Source organism: Panulirus ornatus, chromosome 46, assembly GCF_036320965.1.
Source record: "Panulirus ornatus isolate Po-2019 chromosome 46, ASM3632096v1, whole genome shotgun sequence".
In the NCBI taxonomy this organism is placed as follows: Eukaryota; Metazoa; Arthropoda; class Malacostraca; order Decapoda; family Palinuridae; genus Panulirus; species Panulirus ornatus.
In genome coordinates, this window is record NC_092269.1 from 39,653,018 (window position 1) to 39,670,347 (window position 17,330).

At 39.2% G+C, this 17,330-nt stretch overlaps 1 protein-coding gene across 7 annotated transcripts in view; it reads right to left on the bottom strand.

Moving 5' to 3' along the window:
- The window catches only part of LOC139763275 (uncharacterized), a 106,916-nt gene that overhangs the window by 65,056 nt on the left and 24,530 nt on the right, over positions 1-17,330 (bottom strand). For 4 of the 7 annotated variants that reach the window (XM_071689224.1, XM_071689223.1, XM_071689222.1 and 1 more), the window contains exons 5-7: positions 13,574-16,047; positions 13,252-13,400; positions 6,296-8,341 (exon numbers count right to left, since the gene is read on the bottom strand). In XM_071689224.1, the coding sequence (XP_071545325.1) occupies positions 7,884-8,341; positions 13,252-13,400; positions 13,574-16,047 (3,081 nt within the window). In that variant the 3' untranslated portion in view covers positions 6,296-7,883. Of the gene's footprint in view, positions 1-1,399; positions 1,496-6,295; positions 8,342-13,251; positions 13,401-13,573; positions 16,048-17,330 lie in introns of those variants that run through there. The other 3 variants (XM_071689228.1, XM_071689227.1, XR_011716078.1) reach the window with 3 other exon arrangements.

Sequence of the window (17,330 nt, forward strand, 5' to 3'; positions counted from 1 at the left end):
ACTAGTTACAGCCAAAGCCTATCTTATGAAAATTAATAGTAATGAGAGCTGTTTCTTGGTTTGGATGTCTAACATGTTTATTATGGCATTACAACTCTCCTTACCTAATATAGATAAATCTTCAAAACTGTACAACTAAAATAGCTACATTATTTCTTATTTGTATAACAGTTTTTCACCTGATGCAATAATGTAAATAGTTTTTTGCTGCCATTCCCCAGTTAAGATCTACAATGAAACTGGCTACTTGTTAAAGGTGTTTATACAGTTACCTGACAAATACCTGCCGAGCATTATCTATATAGTTCTCAATGATCGAATATATGTTGTTCCAGGAAAAGTGTGAAGGTCAATTGGTTTGAGGAACACCTTTTACAGCCTAACCATAATCTACTCACCCACACGATAAGAGAAGCATAGTAACAATTAAAGGACCCTACCGGAAACCACTTGGTCAAACTTTACTAGGTTATCCTAGTGTGTACCTTATTATGGTGCATGCCTATTATAATGTACTACGTACTTTATGTTGTACTCCCATCATAATGTACTATGTACGTTATTATGGTGCATACCTAGTAATGAACTATATACTTTATTATGGATGATATACAACGAAGAGAGTTCCCTAAGTCGCATTTGTTAAACAATGCGATTGTCCAAGACCGACATCGAGAGTATCAAAGTAATTTTACAAATTTTATCAACAATAAAGTTATCCAATTTGCATAGGCCATCACTAATATTATTATAATTCTTTGTACTTAATAGAAGATTCAATGATATTTCTCGTTGTAATAAAATTAGTTAACCGAGATGGCATTAATCCAGTCAATACAATGATCATAGTTTTTAACGTGATTACACAAGGCATTTGATTATTGTTCCGTTCTTAAACTCATGTTGCTCAAGTCAAACAGAAAGATCCTTACCAGTCTGCCCAACATAAAACTTACCAATTTCTACATGGCACTTTCAAGATGCGCCAAGAATTTCTGGTGAATTCCTGATTAAGATATTCATTATAGTATTATTGTTGCTGAAGGCAACATTTACATTAAAGGATTTAAGAAAAATGGGAAGTAAAAATATTAAAAGGGAGAACTAAAAGATTTTTGGTATCAATGGGAGGTTTGGGCTCAACTCTATAAAATCATTTCTTTGCTAACTTAAGGGACTTATCAATGAAAAATCTAGGGTAATTTAACTTAGATCCAATAGAATATATCTTCTAAAACTGATCATCAGTATACTCTGGACTGCATATATATATATATATATATATATATATATATACATATACAGCATGTTCCGCATGGAACCATTGATAATTGGAGTTTAATTTCACTGACTCCCTAAACCAACTATACAAAATGAAGGCCAAGAGAAGGGAACTTACCTTACCCGAAGCTGATGGTCAAAGAGGTTGCGATTGGTAAGGGCTTGTTCTTGAAACCTCGAATGCTGTAGATTCGAAGCTGCGTCGAACACAAACCTTCAATTGAATATTGATTTTTTTCATGCCTTTCTCATCATTTCGCGAACTCAATAAAATCTCTTCGAATATTAAGACACAAAGAATATATATAAATATAATAAGCTCTTTCATCAGATAATTATAAAATAAATCGATAATTCATGAGTTCATTCACGGTTCAAAGATGAGTTCAGTGGGGTGACGCAATTTGGGTCGTTTTAACAGGCCATAAAGAGCGGTTCGGTTGTTTCAACTTTAACCGTATATTTGTTGCAGATATAGATAAAGATACTTAAGTTTTGGTTTGAAAAACTAAAACTATAATGTTTACTTTAAAATATCATGAAAATAATTATCAAAATATGCATGTTAAAAGTAATGATTCACGAAATAAGTGTCCATTTGGTATTTTTACATGATTTAAAATATGATGTTAAGGACCACGACAGCAGCGTTATCTTGCTATGATAACAGTAAAATGTGTCCAAGAAAATAGGTAAATGAATAACAAGGGTTGTGGTCGTCCGGGCCTCCCCCCCCCCCACCCGGGGGCAGAGCTGCATTCATTTCCAGATAAAAACAATCATTTTACCCAAATATACATATTATGGGCAATCTTTATATTTCTCGACACAAAACAGCTATTTAAACAATCGGAATATGACACTGACCAATCTAAAGTAACAGGCGCAACATTTCTTTGATCTAGAGGCATTTGCGAAAGTTCTTCAACAAGAAATTTCGAACGTTATTATAATACTGAGGAACATACTTTCTAACTGGGAAGTCCTCTTAGTTTCAGGTTATCTTGATACAGAGTTTACATTGTTTATGAAGCCATACGAGCGAACTACAGAAACAAATTATACTGTTAATGGAGAGATGGTGCAAGTTTATATTAATTCCTCGCTTATTACGTCCTCGTTCCTATTTCACGGCACAATTCTCTGATGTATGCCTTATCCAGGAAAAATACCAACAAACTAGTATATGTTTAAGAAAATAGTATGTCCAAATCAGCTTCCATGTGTGTTCAATGGGCACAAAAGTAATGAATTTTCCACTGATTAAGATTCTTATCTTTATGATACTCAAATATCAGAGAAGAATGAAGATACTTCACAAAGTAGATATTTCCAACAAATTTTCGTCTGGTTGTCCTCATATTTTTCCTTTCTTGTTATTTCCCTAACAGTTATCGGTGCTCATCTGAACAAAATGCTACTGTTTTGTCTTTCCCATATCAAAATCAAGCTAGTTCTATGTATAATGTAACATTTTGTCCCTCATTATTCCAAGCCCACTTGTCAATAAATCAATTCGCACCCAAAATATAATGATACACATATACTCTTAAAACCTGCCACAAAGCATCTCTATCCACCCTATCATATGCCTTCTCCAGATCCATAAATGCCACATACAAATCCATCTATTTTTCAAAGTATTTCTCACATACATTCTTCAAAGCAAACACCTGATCCATACATCCTGTACCTCTTCTGAATCCACACTGCTCTTCCCCAGCCTGGTGCTCTGTACATGTCTTTACCCTCTCGATCAATACCCTACCATATAATTTCCCAGAAATACTCAACAAACATACCTCTGTAATTTGAATACTCACCTCTATCCCCTTTGCCTTTGTACAATGGAACTATGCATGCATTCCGCCAATCTTCAGGAACTTCACCATGAACCATACATACAGTGAATATCTTCACCAACCACTAAGCAACACAGTCACCCCCCCCTTTTTTTTTTTTTTTTTTTATAAATTCCACTGCAATACCATCTAAACCCGCTGCCTTGCTGGCTTTCATCTTCTGCAAAGCTTTCACTAGCTCTTCTCTGTTTACCAAACTATACTCCCTGACCCTCTCACTTTGCACACCATCCCGACCAAAACACCCTATATCTGCCACTCTATCATCAAACATAGAAACCTTCAAAATGCTCACTCCATCTCCTTCTCACTTCATCACTACTTGTTATTATCTCCCCAACAGCCCCCTTCACCAATGTTCCCATTTGTTTTCTTGTCTTATGCACTTTATCTACCTCCTTCCAAAAGATCTTGTTACTCTCCCTAAAATTTAATGATACTCTCTCTCCCCAACTGTCATTTGCCCAATTCTTCTCCTCTTGCACCGATCTCTTGACCTCCTGCCGCTTTCTTTTATACATCTTCAAGTTATTTGCACTCCCTCCCTGCAAATATCATCCCAACACCTCTCTTATCTCTTTCACTAACAATCTTACTTCTTCATCCCACCAGTTACTTCCCTTTCTAATCTGCCCACCTCCCACCTTTCTCATACCACATGCATCTTTTGTGCAAGCCATCACTGCTTCCCTAAACACATCCCATTTTTCACCCACTCCCCTCACGTCACTTGCTCTCACCTTTTGCCATTCTCCACTCAATCTCTCCTGATACTTCCTCACATAGGTCTCCTTTCCAAGCTCACTTACTCTCACCACTCTCTTTTCCCCAATATTCTCTCTTCTTTCCTGAAAGCCACTACAAATCTTCACCTTTGCCTCCACAAGATAGTGATTAGACATCCATCCCTCCAGCTGCCCATCTCAGCACGTCAACATTCAAAAGTCTCTCTTTTACATGACTATCAATTAACACGTACTCCAATAATGCCCTGTGATAATCTCTCCTACTCACATACGTTTACTTACGTATATTTCTCGTTTTAAAACAGGTATTCCCCATCACCACTCTTTTTTTCAGCACACAAATCCACAAGCTCTTCACCATTTCCATTCATACTGAACAACTCATGTACACTAATCATACCTTCCAGTGCCACATTACTCACCTTTGCATTCAATTCACCCATCACTATAACCCAGTCTTATGCAACAGAGCTGCTAATACACTCACCCAACTGCTTCCAAAACACTTGCCTCTCATGATCTTTCTTCTCATGACCAGGTGCATAGGCACCAATAATCACCCAACTCCCTCTATCCACTTTCAATTTTACCCTCATCAATCTAGAATTTACTTTATTACACTCTATCACATACTCCTACAAATCCTGCTTCAGGAGTATTGCTACTCCTTCCTTAGCTCTTGTCCTCTCACCATACCCTGATTTTACTCCATAGACTTTCCCAAACCACTCTTCCCCTTTACCTTTGAACTTCAATTGACTCTGAGCTAGAACATCCAGGTTTCTTTCCTCAAACATACTACCTATCTCTCCTATCTTATCTTGGTTACATTCACACACAGACACCCCAATCTGAGCCTTCAAGGAGGATGAGCACTCCCCGCTTGACTCCTTCTTCTGTTTTCCTTTTCAGAAATTCAAATACAAGGAGGGAGGGGGGTTCCCAGCCCCCCGCTCCTGACCCCTTTAGTTGACCTCTACAACACACGGGGAATATATGGGAAGTATTCTTTCTCCCATATCCTTATAGTTAGTCACATAATATGTTGCCCAGATCATGATGTATTTGTGTTTTTGTGATGTGTGTCATTTCATCATGTTCACATAACCACATATTCATGCTACCTTAGTAAGTGCATGTTATCTACACCATGTTGTCCACATAATCTTTGTGTTTTTGCATTTTTGTTCATGTAAGCCATATATGTGTTTATCAAATCACACTTGCAAGTTATTTTATAAAGATAGAATGATTTTCTGAAGTGTTTTGAGCAATCTTTGCCTGATGGTCAATGTGGACAAGTATATACAACTGCAAGGCAATCTCTTAAGGCCTCTGCACCAACTTCTGCCTCAGGTGGGGGGAGGGGAGGGGTGTAGTAGTAGTTGTAGTAGCAGTAGTAGTTGACTAATAGCACCACTCCTAATCAGAGCCATATAATTATTTCATGGTTGTACTGCCATAAAATCTCAAGTTTTAGAAGGTAAGAAAGAATATAAAGGTATGTGTAAGTTGTGTGTTGTCACATGTATGTGAGAAAAAGAGAGGAAGGGTTGGGGTTGAATGCCAGCAACCCACATGTGATTGAGGCAAGGGAAATAAAATGAGTAATCTGTAACTGAAAAAACGTATGTGCCAAATACATAACTGTCACCATTCTTCATGAACCTCAGGCAGTAGTGCCTTTTTGAGTGATGGCTGCATAATACCCAATTCATATTATGCACAAATGTTTTGTAATAAGGAATGCAAGATTGACGCATTTCGTTCATTATTATTTTTCGTAATATTGAATTACTTTGCATGTATAAGGAAAAGTTGTGCATGCTGATACAATTCAGACTCTTAATAGATCCTTACCATAAGACACAGTCATTCATGTAGTGCCTTGCCATTATGTTTTGCCCCTCTAGTGGCAGTGGGAGAAAAAGGCAGAATTACTGTGGATTTGAAAGATGCTGGGCTTTTGGTCTTAATGTAATTTTGGGTAAAAAGAATTAAAGATGATAATCTGTAACTATTGTCAATGGATTGTGAAGTTTTATGCAATTTGCAAATGTATACAAAAGTAATCAAATTATCAAAGGATAAAATGTAAGAATAAATGTGTTTTGATTATCAATTTTACACATTTTGATGGTGCAATTTGCAAGTGATCTTTGCTGTGGGATATGTTTTCTATGCGATGAAATACTTGGCAGTATGTTACCTTATATCATCAAGATTCAAATTAAGCCATGTCACAATGTGACTTTTAGTCATCATTTACAAAACAATGCCACATAATCCATCAAAAATGAGTGGAAAATGATAGAAAATATATTTCAACCAAAATGTCACACCATCATAACTTGTTTCCAAAATAAGGATCACAGTTCCACATGCTTGATGCACATCAAACAGCTGTTAAATCTAGTGTGCAGTTTATGATTATTACAGCTTTTAACCCTACCTGAAAATATGAATGAACCATTGAACCTATTTAATGAAAGAATGAAGACAATACAGCACATGATAAATGCCTCTAAGATTTAAATATGTTTGATGATTTTCTGTTTCTGAAAACTCATTATCACAAAACAAAGCATAATAAATTTTTTTCATTCTTGATCACCATTTCCAGCATTAGCAAGGTAGCACCAGGAACAGATGAAGAAGAGCCACATTTGCTCACATCCATTCTCTAGCTGTCATGTGTAATGCAATGAAACCACAGCTCCCCATCCACATCCAGGCCCCACAGATCCTTTCACGATTTACCTCGACCACTTCACATGCCCTGGTTCAGTACATTAATAGCATGTTGAGCCCTGTATACCACATCACTCCAGTTCACTCTATACCATCCACGACTTTCATCCTCCTGAATGTTTAGGCCCCTATTATTCAAAATCTTGTTCACTTCCTTCCATTTCCAATTTGGTCTCCTCTTTGTTACGTCCAATTCTAACACATATATCTTCTTTCCATATGTTGCAAACATTTCACACCTTCTTCAGCTCTCTCAACCACACTCTTTTAATTACCACCCCTCTCTCTCTCTTACTATTCTATTACTTACTTGATGAAACCACCTCACACTACATACTGTGCTCAAACATTTCATTTCCAACACATCCACACTTCATACATTGTCATCCATAGCCTCATATTCACAGGACATTGTTGGAACTACAATATTTTCAAATACACCCATATTTGCCCTCCAAGAGAGTGACCTCTCTTTTCCCACATTCTTGAGTGGTCCCAGACCCTTTGCCCCCCCCCCCCCCTTCCCTCACTATAACTTTCATTTGCCACCATGTCCACTCCAAGGTATCTAAAACACTTCACTTCCCTCAATTTTTCTCCAATCAAACTCTCACTCTGACTAACCTTGCTAAACTTGAAAGACCTTGATTTTGTATTTACATTTACTCTCAACTTCCTCATAACTAAATATCAAATAATTTCCATAAATACTATTAAATATTAATTCTATATACAACCTTCATCCTTGCTAGGACTTCTTCACTTCTGATATGGACAGAAAACAGGGGTATAAACAAATTTACCTCTAAACAAACAACCATCTCATGAACTTTGTATGTATGCTGTTCAAATTTTCATAATCTTCATGAATCATGCAACAATCCACTTAGTTCTCTAACAAAATTTAAACATCTAAAACATCACTTAATTTCCAATAAACACAGTATCCATAACTGACTTGATTTAGAGATCCAGGTTCATTTTCCTAAACACAAACTTATCTATTTCTGTTCACATATTTCATTTGCAGTTTCCAAAGATACAACTAAATAATTCATACTGCAAAATTTCAAAGTATAACCAACTTTTTGTAAGTTATCTGAAATATTATGCAGATTCCCTGGATAACACTGTGTAACTGATGACTTTCCCAAAGAGGAAAGTGCATGAATGCCCAATAAAGGATGTTTCAGAAAGACTCAATGTGCCATCATACTGAATATATCACAAATAATAACAGGCATCATTGTGCTGACCCAGTGTAGTCCTCATCCACCTTATGCCAGCATGGAGTTGGTAGCTCTTCATGAGATCCCTCTTCAACAGAAGTTGTGGTTGTGGTAGGAAATGCTGTGACCGTCTGCTCTGGCTCTACATAGTCTACATCCCTATAGTCATAGTAATCATAATAATCATAGTACTCAAAGTCATAGTTATAGTCATATGGAGGCGATGCAGGGGGTCGTCTATGACCTAAGCTCTCTTGTGAAGAAGTTGAGGAGTTCCCTTCACCATTGATGGCATTATGTAGATCACTGACAGACATGGGTTCTCCAGGAAAGATGAATTGTTGCTGAGGAGGAAGGTGGTTGTTGAGCTCTCGAAGGCCTTGTTCAATTGCTTGAAGGAGCTGAGGGCCTTCTTCCACATCAAAAAGCTCGATCTCCACTTCATCATGAGAGTGAGTGCTCTCTTCTTTCCCTGGGCAGAGAGCGGATGTAGAGTCATATGTGGAGGGGCATTAGAAGGCTTCCTAGTTGTGTGTAAAGTGAAGGAAAGGTAATACCTATTGGTAATGAACAGGGAGGGAGTTTTACACTCATGGGGCCCCATCTCTGAAACTTACATTTAAATATCTTTTCATCTCTCCTTTGGCCTTTGCAATGTACATTAATTACATTGCATAAAACCTGTGTGGAAACAGCATTTCTTTCAATACTGCACACAGTGTTTCATGTACATAAAGATATATAGTATCTACATCAAAGAATGATTATATAAAGGAATAGAACAAATCACAGTAAGTGAGAATACACCATATAGTACACAATAATTTTATACATCTATAATAGCATTTATATTCTTTTATACTTTGACAGCATGTCAACCCCGGTATACCACATCGTTCCAATTTACTCTATCCCTTGCACACCTTTCATCCTCCTGTATGTTTAGACCCCAATCGCTTAAAATCTTTTTCACTCCATCCTTCCACCTCCAACTTGGTCTCCCACTTCTCCTCGTGCCCTCCACCTCTGACACATATATCCTCTTTGTCAATCTTTCCTCACTCATTCTCTCCATGTGACCAAACCATTTTAATACACCCTCTTCTGCTCTCTCAACCACACTCTTTTTACTACCACAAATCTCTCTTACCCTTTCATTACTTACTTGAACAAACAACCTTACACCACATATTGTCCTCAAACATTTCATTTCCAACACATCCATCCTCCTCCACACAACCCTATCTATTGCCCATGCCTCACACCCATAGAACACTGCTGGAACCACTATTCCTTCAAACATATCTATTTTTGCTTTCTGAGATAATGTTCTCACCTTCCACACATTCTTCAACCCTCACAGAACCTTTGCCTCTTCCCCCACCCTGTGACTCACTTCCATTTCCATTGTTCCATCTGCTGCCAAATCCACTCCCAGATATCCAAAACACTTCAATAACTCCAGTTTTTCTCCATTCAAACTTACCTCCCAATTTACTTGTCCCTCAACCCTAATGAACCTAATAACCTCACATTACTCTCACCTTTCTTCTTTCACACACTATCAAATTCAGTCAGCAACTTCTGCAGTTTCTCACCCGAATCAGCCACCAGTGCTGTATCATCAGCGAACAACAACTGACTCACTTCCCTTGCCCTCTTATCCCCAAACAGACTGCATACTTGCCCCTCTCTCCAAAACTCTTTCATTCACCTTCCTAACAACCCCATCCATAAACAAATTAAACAACCATGGAGACATCATGCAACCCTACCGCAAACCAACATTCACTGAGTACCAACCACTTTCCTCTCTTCCTACTAATACATGCCTTACATCCTCAATAAAAGCTTTTCACTGCTTCTAGCAACTTACCTCCCACACCATATACTCTTAATACCTTCCAGATCCATACATGCTTCATACAAATCCATCTGCTTTTCTAAATATTTCTCACATACCACAACCACTTCTGAAACCACACTGCTCCTCCCCAAACCAATGCTCTGTACATGCCTTGACCCTCTCAATCAATACCCTCCCATATAATTTCCCAGGAATACTCAACAAACTTATACCTCTGTAATTTGAACACTCACGTTTATCCCCTTTGCCTTTGTACAGTGGCACTGAACGTGCATTCTGCCAATCCTCAGGCACTTCACCATGAACCATACATATATTGAATATCCCCACCAACCAGTCAACAAAACAGTCACTCCCTTTTTTAATAAATTCCACAGCACTACCATCCAAACCCGCCGCCTTGCCGTTTCATCTTCCGCAAAGCTTTCACTACCTCTTCTGTTTACCAAATCATTCTCCCTGACCCCTCTCACTTCGCACACCATCTTAACCAAAACACCCTATATCTCCCACTACCTCTTCTGTTTACCAAATCATTCTCCCTGACCCCTCTCACTTCGCACACCATCTTAACCAAAACACCCTATATCTCCCACTCTATCATCAAAAACATTCAACAAACCTTCAAATAGTTATATAGTTATAATAAGTATGTGAGAAATACTTAGAAAAGCAAAGGGATTTGTATGTAGCATTTATGGATCTGGAGAAGGCATATGATAGAGTTGATAGAGATGCTCTGTGGAAGGTATTAAGAATATATGGTGTGGGAGGCAAGTTGTTAGAAGCAGTGAAAAGTTTTTATCGAGGATGTAAGGCATGTGTACGTGTAGGAAGAGAGGAAAGTGATTGGTTCTCAGTGAATGTAGGTTTGCGGCAGGGGTGTGTGATGTCTCCATGGTTGTTTAATTTGTTTATGGATGGGGTTGTAAAGGAGGTAAATGCAAGAGTCCTGGAAAGAGGGGCAAGTATGAAGTCTGTTGGGGATGAGAGAGCTTGGGAAGTGAGTCAATTGTTGTTCGCTGATGATACAGCGCTGGTGGCTGATTCATGTGAGAAACTGCAGAAGCTGGTGACTGAGTTTGGTAAAGTGTGTGGAAGAAGAAAGTTGAGAGTAAATGTGAATAAGAGCAAGGTTATTAGGTACAGTAGGGGTGAGGGTCAAGTCAATTGGGAGGTGAGTTTGAATGGAGAAAAACTGGAGGAAGTGAAGTGTTTTAGATATCTGGGAGTGGATCTGTCAGCGGATGGAACCATGGAAGCGGAAGTGGATCATAGGGTGGGGGAGGGGGCGAAAATTTTGGGAGCCTTGAAAAATGTGTGGAAGTCGAGAACATTATCTCGGAAAGCAAAAATGGGTATGTTTGAGGGAATAGTGGTACCAACAATGCTGTATGGTTGCGAGGCGTGGGCTATGGATAGAGATGTGCGCAGGAGGATGGATGTGCTGGAAATGAGATGTTTGAGGACAATGTGTGGTGTGAGGTGGTTTGAGCGAGTAAGTAACGTAAGGGTAAGAGAGATGTGTGGAAATAAAAAGAGCGTGGTTGAGAGAGCAGAAGAGGGTGTTTTGAAATGGTTTGGGCACATGGAGAGAATGAGTGAGGAGAGATTGACCAAGAGGATATATGTGTCGGAGGTGGAGGGAACGAGGAGAAGAGGGAGACCAAATTGGAGGTGGAAAGATGGAGTGAAAAAGATTTTGTGTGATCGGGGCCTGAACATGCAGGAGGGTGAAAGGAGGGCAAGAAATAGAGTGAATTGGAGTCATGTGGTATACAGGGGTTGACGTGCTGTCAGTGGATTGAAGCAAGGCATGTGAAGCGTCTGGGGTAAACCATGGAAAGCTGTGTAGGTATGTATATTTGCGTGTGTGGACGTGTGTATGTACATGTGTATGGGGGGGGGGGCCATTTCTTTCGTCTGTTTCCTTGCGCTACCTCGCAAACGCGGGAGACAGCGACAAAGTATAAAAAAAAAAAAAAAAAAAAAAAAAAAAAAAATAAGTCATATCATTATATTTAAGTAATAACTGTCAAACACATTGGGTCCTGAAACAATACATGAAGTTTTCTTTTCCTTGAAGTTCAAAATGAGGGAAACATGTATGTAAGAGAATCGTCACAATACACCCTTATTCAAATACATCAGAAGGTCTATATATGCAAGTTCTCAAGAATAAAGTTTGTTACTGGTAACATTTCAGCTATGTGTATGATGAATTTTCTGAGTCAACATCGTTACTTTCTCTTGACTTCCTGCCACTTTCTTTTATACATCTTCCAGTCATTTGCACTACTTTCTAGTAAAAATCGTCCAAACGCCTCTCTCTTCTCTTCCACTAACAATCTTGCTTCTAGATCCCACCACTCACTATCCTTTCTAATCTGCCCACCTCCCACCTTTCTCATGCCACATGCATCTTTTGCTCAAGCCACCACTGCTTCTCTAAATAAATCCCATTCCTCCCCCACTCCCCTTATGTCATTTGCTCTCACCTTTTGCCATTCTGCACTGAATCTCTCCTGGTACTTCCTCACACAAGTCTCCTTTCCAAGCTCACTTACTCTCAACACTCTCTTCTCCCCAACACTCTTTTCTTTTCTGAAAACCTCTACAAATCTTTGCCTTTGTCTCCAGAAGATAATGGTCAGACATCCCTCCAGCTGCCCCTCTCAGCACATTAACATCCAAAAGCCATTTTTCACACACCTATCAATTAACATGTAATCCAATAATGCTCTCTAGCAATCTCTCCTACTTACATACATATACTTATGTATATCTCTCTTTTTAAACCAGGTATTCCCAATCACCAATCCTTTTTCAGCTCGCAAATGCAAAAGCTCATCACCATTTCCATTTACAACACCAAGCACCCCATGTACACCAATTATACCCTCAACTGCCACATTACTCACTTTTGCATTCAAATCACTATAGCCCAATCTCGTGCATCAATGCTGCTAACACACTCACTAATCTGCTCCCAAAACACTTGCCTGAAATTTCATGATCTTTCTTCTAAGATAAATATATTTCTGACAAAAACCCATGATAATCACATTTGTTTGTGAGAATAATAATTACAAAAATACCACACCACACTACAATTGCCTGAAAATATCCCTGGAGTACCCCATATGCCTAGCAGCAGAAGAGCATGCTTTAAACAATACCTCACCAGGTTGTTTTATATCAATCTTTTTTAAACATTACATTCTGGTTAATCATAATAACAAGAATAAGATCTCTTTACAATATTTGAGAATATCTCACATGACAATAGTCCCTGGATATTATGAATACTACAGTGGAGAGGTTAAGAAACAAATATCAGAATATCAAATGGCAACATTCAGCATAAATATCTGGGTGAAATACCTCACATGGGAATTTTAAAGTGCCAGATCCATAAGTGTACCAATCACAACAAAACAGAAAAATTTGACACCATATACTTACTAGAGAACATGTCAACACTATTCTGCAAAATGTGGGTCTTTATCACTCACCTGGAATGACTTGAACTTGAGCTTGTGGTTTCTGTGATCGTGCCTTACTCATGACTGCCTTATAGATGTCAAGCGGACTAAGCGTTCCTGTGAGAGGGATTTCCAGAGATACTGCACCATTTCGACCAACTGCAAGTTCCCCAGAGCTCCTGCAAGCAGAAATGAGAACTGTGGGTGTTAAGTGATTTTTTTTGTGTGTGTGTGTGTGTGTGTGTTTGGGGTGTTAATGTTAAGCAATTTTATGGCAGCTTAAAATCAAACAACCATTATTACAAATGAACATAAAATACATATTTCTATTGGAATACATATTGGTTCTCACCCTTGCCTTCGGTTTGGTGACGGTGACTTGGAATACAAATTAAGGTGGAGAACAACTTCATGCTTATTGGCCTCATCCTCTGGGCTAAAGCGACCTCCACTGCTATGGCCACTGTCATTGCTGTTGTATCTATTGTTAAAGTCAATGTGTCCACCACTGGTGGGGACCGAGATACTAGTCTGGAAGGGTCTCGAACCTATAGCTGCTGAAGAATCCTCCATGGGGTACACATCTAGCATGATGCTGAAGGGACGAGATTTGCCTAAATTTGGGTCAAATGTATTCTTGACTGGAGGAAGGGAACTTCCATCATGACTGTGGATATTGTAGCCTTCATTGTTAAAATTGTTGCCTCCACCATTAAAACTGTTACTTCCACCACTGAAATTATCACCTATATTGTTAACATTGTTGCCACCATGACTATATCCACTACTGAAGTTAATGTTATCTCTATTAAAGTTCCCTCCACTGTTAAAGCTGTTACTTCCACTGTTGAAATTATTACCTCCACTGCCACCACTGTTGCCATAATGATTTCCGGCAATAAAGTTACTGCTTCCTCCATTATTAAATCCACTAATGCCACCCCCAACACTTACAACATTGTTATTTCCACCACCTCTGAAAAAGTTATTTCCTTCATTATGGTAGTTATTTTCACCATTGTAATAATTTCCTCCAAATTCATAACTGCCTCCATTGTTAAAACGATTATCTCCTCCATTGGTGAAATCACTTGGAGGTGCATTTCCAAAGTCAACATTTCCCTCCGAGTTACTGTTTCGGAAAGGATTGGGTCCAATAATGTGATCCTGACTGCCAATGGTGAAGCCTGGAGGTGGCCGCACTCGATTACCTTGTTGCTCTTTCTCATTCATGTAGCGGATGATGTCCTGTATACTGGTGGAATCATGTGGATACTGGAAGTCCTTTGGAGGCCGATGTCTTGGAGGTCTTGGAGGCCTTCTGGGAACTATTGGCATGCCCACTGGTGGAGGAATTGGCGGTAGATTATAGCGGTAGCGCGGCAGTGGGCGTGGATGCTGGAGAGGCTTTGGCAAGGGACCTGACATCCTTGAGCTAGGACGCAACCGAGGACGCATTCGACGAATTAAAGGAAGTTTGTTGGGTCCTGTGTCTCCCACTCTTCGTGGTGTAGGCGGTCCTTCCCTTGGGATACCTGAAGAAGACTGAGGAAGAGATCCAGTCCTAGAAGGTGGTGAAAATACTGGTCTAGGCACCATCCTTCCCAAGCCTGCTATTTCAGAGGAACCCTGACCTAGGCTGCTAATAAAATGACCTTGGCTTTCACCCATATTTCTCATATGTTGTCCTGGACTCTTACCCATGGTCACACTTCCACTTGCCACATTCTCTGACCTAGAGGAATGACTGGGGTTGTTCATAATTTCAAAGAGAGAGTTCCAAATGCCCAGTCTAGTACTGCCTGGTGACTGGATGCTGATCCTGTTTATTCCCTGCCCATTATTCATTCCATTCATGCTGTTCATTCTGTAACCATTATCATTTGTATTATGCATTCCATTCATAATGTTCTCTCTACTACCAATATTCCCATTATTCCACAGATTCCCATTAAGGCCACTCACACCTCGCATTTGTTGATCAGCATGACCTGATTGGCCACCTCCCCATGAATGACTTAGGCTAATTGTGTAAGGATGACGACTTTCAGGATTACTAGAAACATTGGCCTCTGGCCTACTGCTGGGAGTTCTAGAGGGCTGCTGAATGCTGCCAGTAGAAGTGGGAATCATTGGCAGACTGATGGGTCCTCTTCCTGGAGGCAACATATGAGGTAATGAGCCAGTGGTCTGGGGATGTGGGAGAAGTGAATGTGTAGGTACAGAAATAGGAACACCTCCTGGGACTAGAGGAGTAATTCTTCTCTGTGTAATAGGGGCTCTTTGAACAGGGATATGAGGCAAAGGAGGTCTTACTGGAGGCAGCACATGATGTGGTCTTCCTTGGGGTTGGGGGAAATTGTTACGTTTGCCATCACCAGGTACAATCATTACAGGCACAAAAAGAGGATTAGAATGCACAGAACTGGTGTCTTTCTCTTCCTCTTCTTCAGTTTCTTCCTCATTGCTGAGAGGAACAGGAACATATGCAATGTATGATCTCCCCTCAGCATCTGTCTCATTCTTATGCACTAAATCTACGTCTCTTTGAACAGTTTCTTTCATGTCTTCCTCTTCTGACAGAAGTTTAAACTCTTCATTTGGAATACCATCTGGATTATGTGTCTCTGAGCCCTGATATTCAATCTCTCGTGAACCTGATTCTAAATGCATTCCAAAACCAGTCTCACGTCTCTCAAGGTCCATTATGAAGGTGGGTTCCGTCAGGTTTTCTTGGTGAATCAAGAGATCATCAGTGCCATATTCAAAGTTGAAGATATCCAGTGCTGATGATTCTCCCATAATAGTGGTAATGATCACATAGAACTGTTGGGGAAGAAAAAGAACTATTATAAAGGATGATTTGCTATAAAGAGAAATAATATGGGAGGGATGAAGGAAGAGGAAGGAAAGAGAAGAAAGATGAGGAGGAAAAAGTGGAAAAATAATACTGTAATCACCTATCTGTATCATATGGGGAGGGAGTTTTACATTCATAGGGACTCATCTCTTTCACATTCTGTACTATTGTAAAAAAGTGATGGGGTTTGTGTTCATACTCTTCATGTGTGCAAGGAAGCCTTCTAAATATGTAGGGTTTGCATGAGTGCAATTAGTTGTGTGTGTGTGTGAGTTGATGTGTGTCTGAGCTGTACTGCATACTGTCACTATAGGTGTTTAATTTCTTTATATACGGGGCACATCTGAGATGAGAGGTAAAGTGTTTGTAATTGTGTGTGTGAGTTGATGTGTGTCTGAGCTGTACTGCATACTGTCACTATAGGTGTTTAATTTCTTTATATGTGGGGCACATCTGAGATGAGAGGTAAAGTGTTTGTAATGTACACCTGAACTGAAGTGAAACATAATGCAAACTATCATAGTTAGTGTATATAGATAATGAAGATATACTAGCTGAATAACATGAAGGCTTAGATACAGCTGTAGATTATTTAGATGGTATATGTAGGACGAAAATGTTAAGATTAATGCAAAGAAATGAACAGCAAAAAATGTTAATATCAGTTTAAATGGAGAAAATTGAAATCTGCTAATGACTTTAGGTACCTGAGAAGTTGGTTAGTGAGGATGATAATGGGAAAACTAAAGCTGCGATTTATGTCACGCAAAGGCTCTGATAAAAAGAAAAAAATTAACTATTTAGTGTGCAAGATTTAGTGGTTAGACTTGCTTACATACTGCTGAGCTACACAAGGGATGATGTCAGAGTTCAGGTTTGGAAATCCTTCACAACATTAGCTACATAGAAATTCATACTAAAGGAAAAATTCATGTAACATGATAAAACTCAACAGTAATGCCCACACTATGGAAAATACCAAATCTACTCCAAAGACTGTGACCATGCAACAACATCCATACAATAGACCTTGTGGTGTAGTGGTAAAAGTAGCTAACTGTGATGCATTCAAGGACTGCCTGGGGTCAAACATACAAAGACAAATCACATACAGATTAACAATAAACATACAAAGAAAAATGGGATGTTTGAGCACACTTTCTACTGTGCACACCTACATAGTAGCAAATTTTGACTGCACGAGGTTCCATGCAAAATAGTTAAATCTCATATGGTGATCCATCATAAT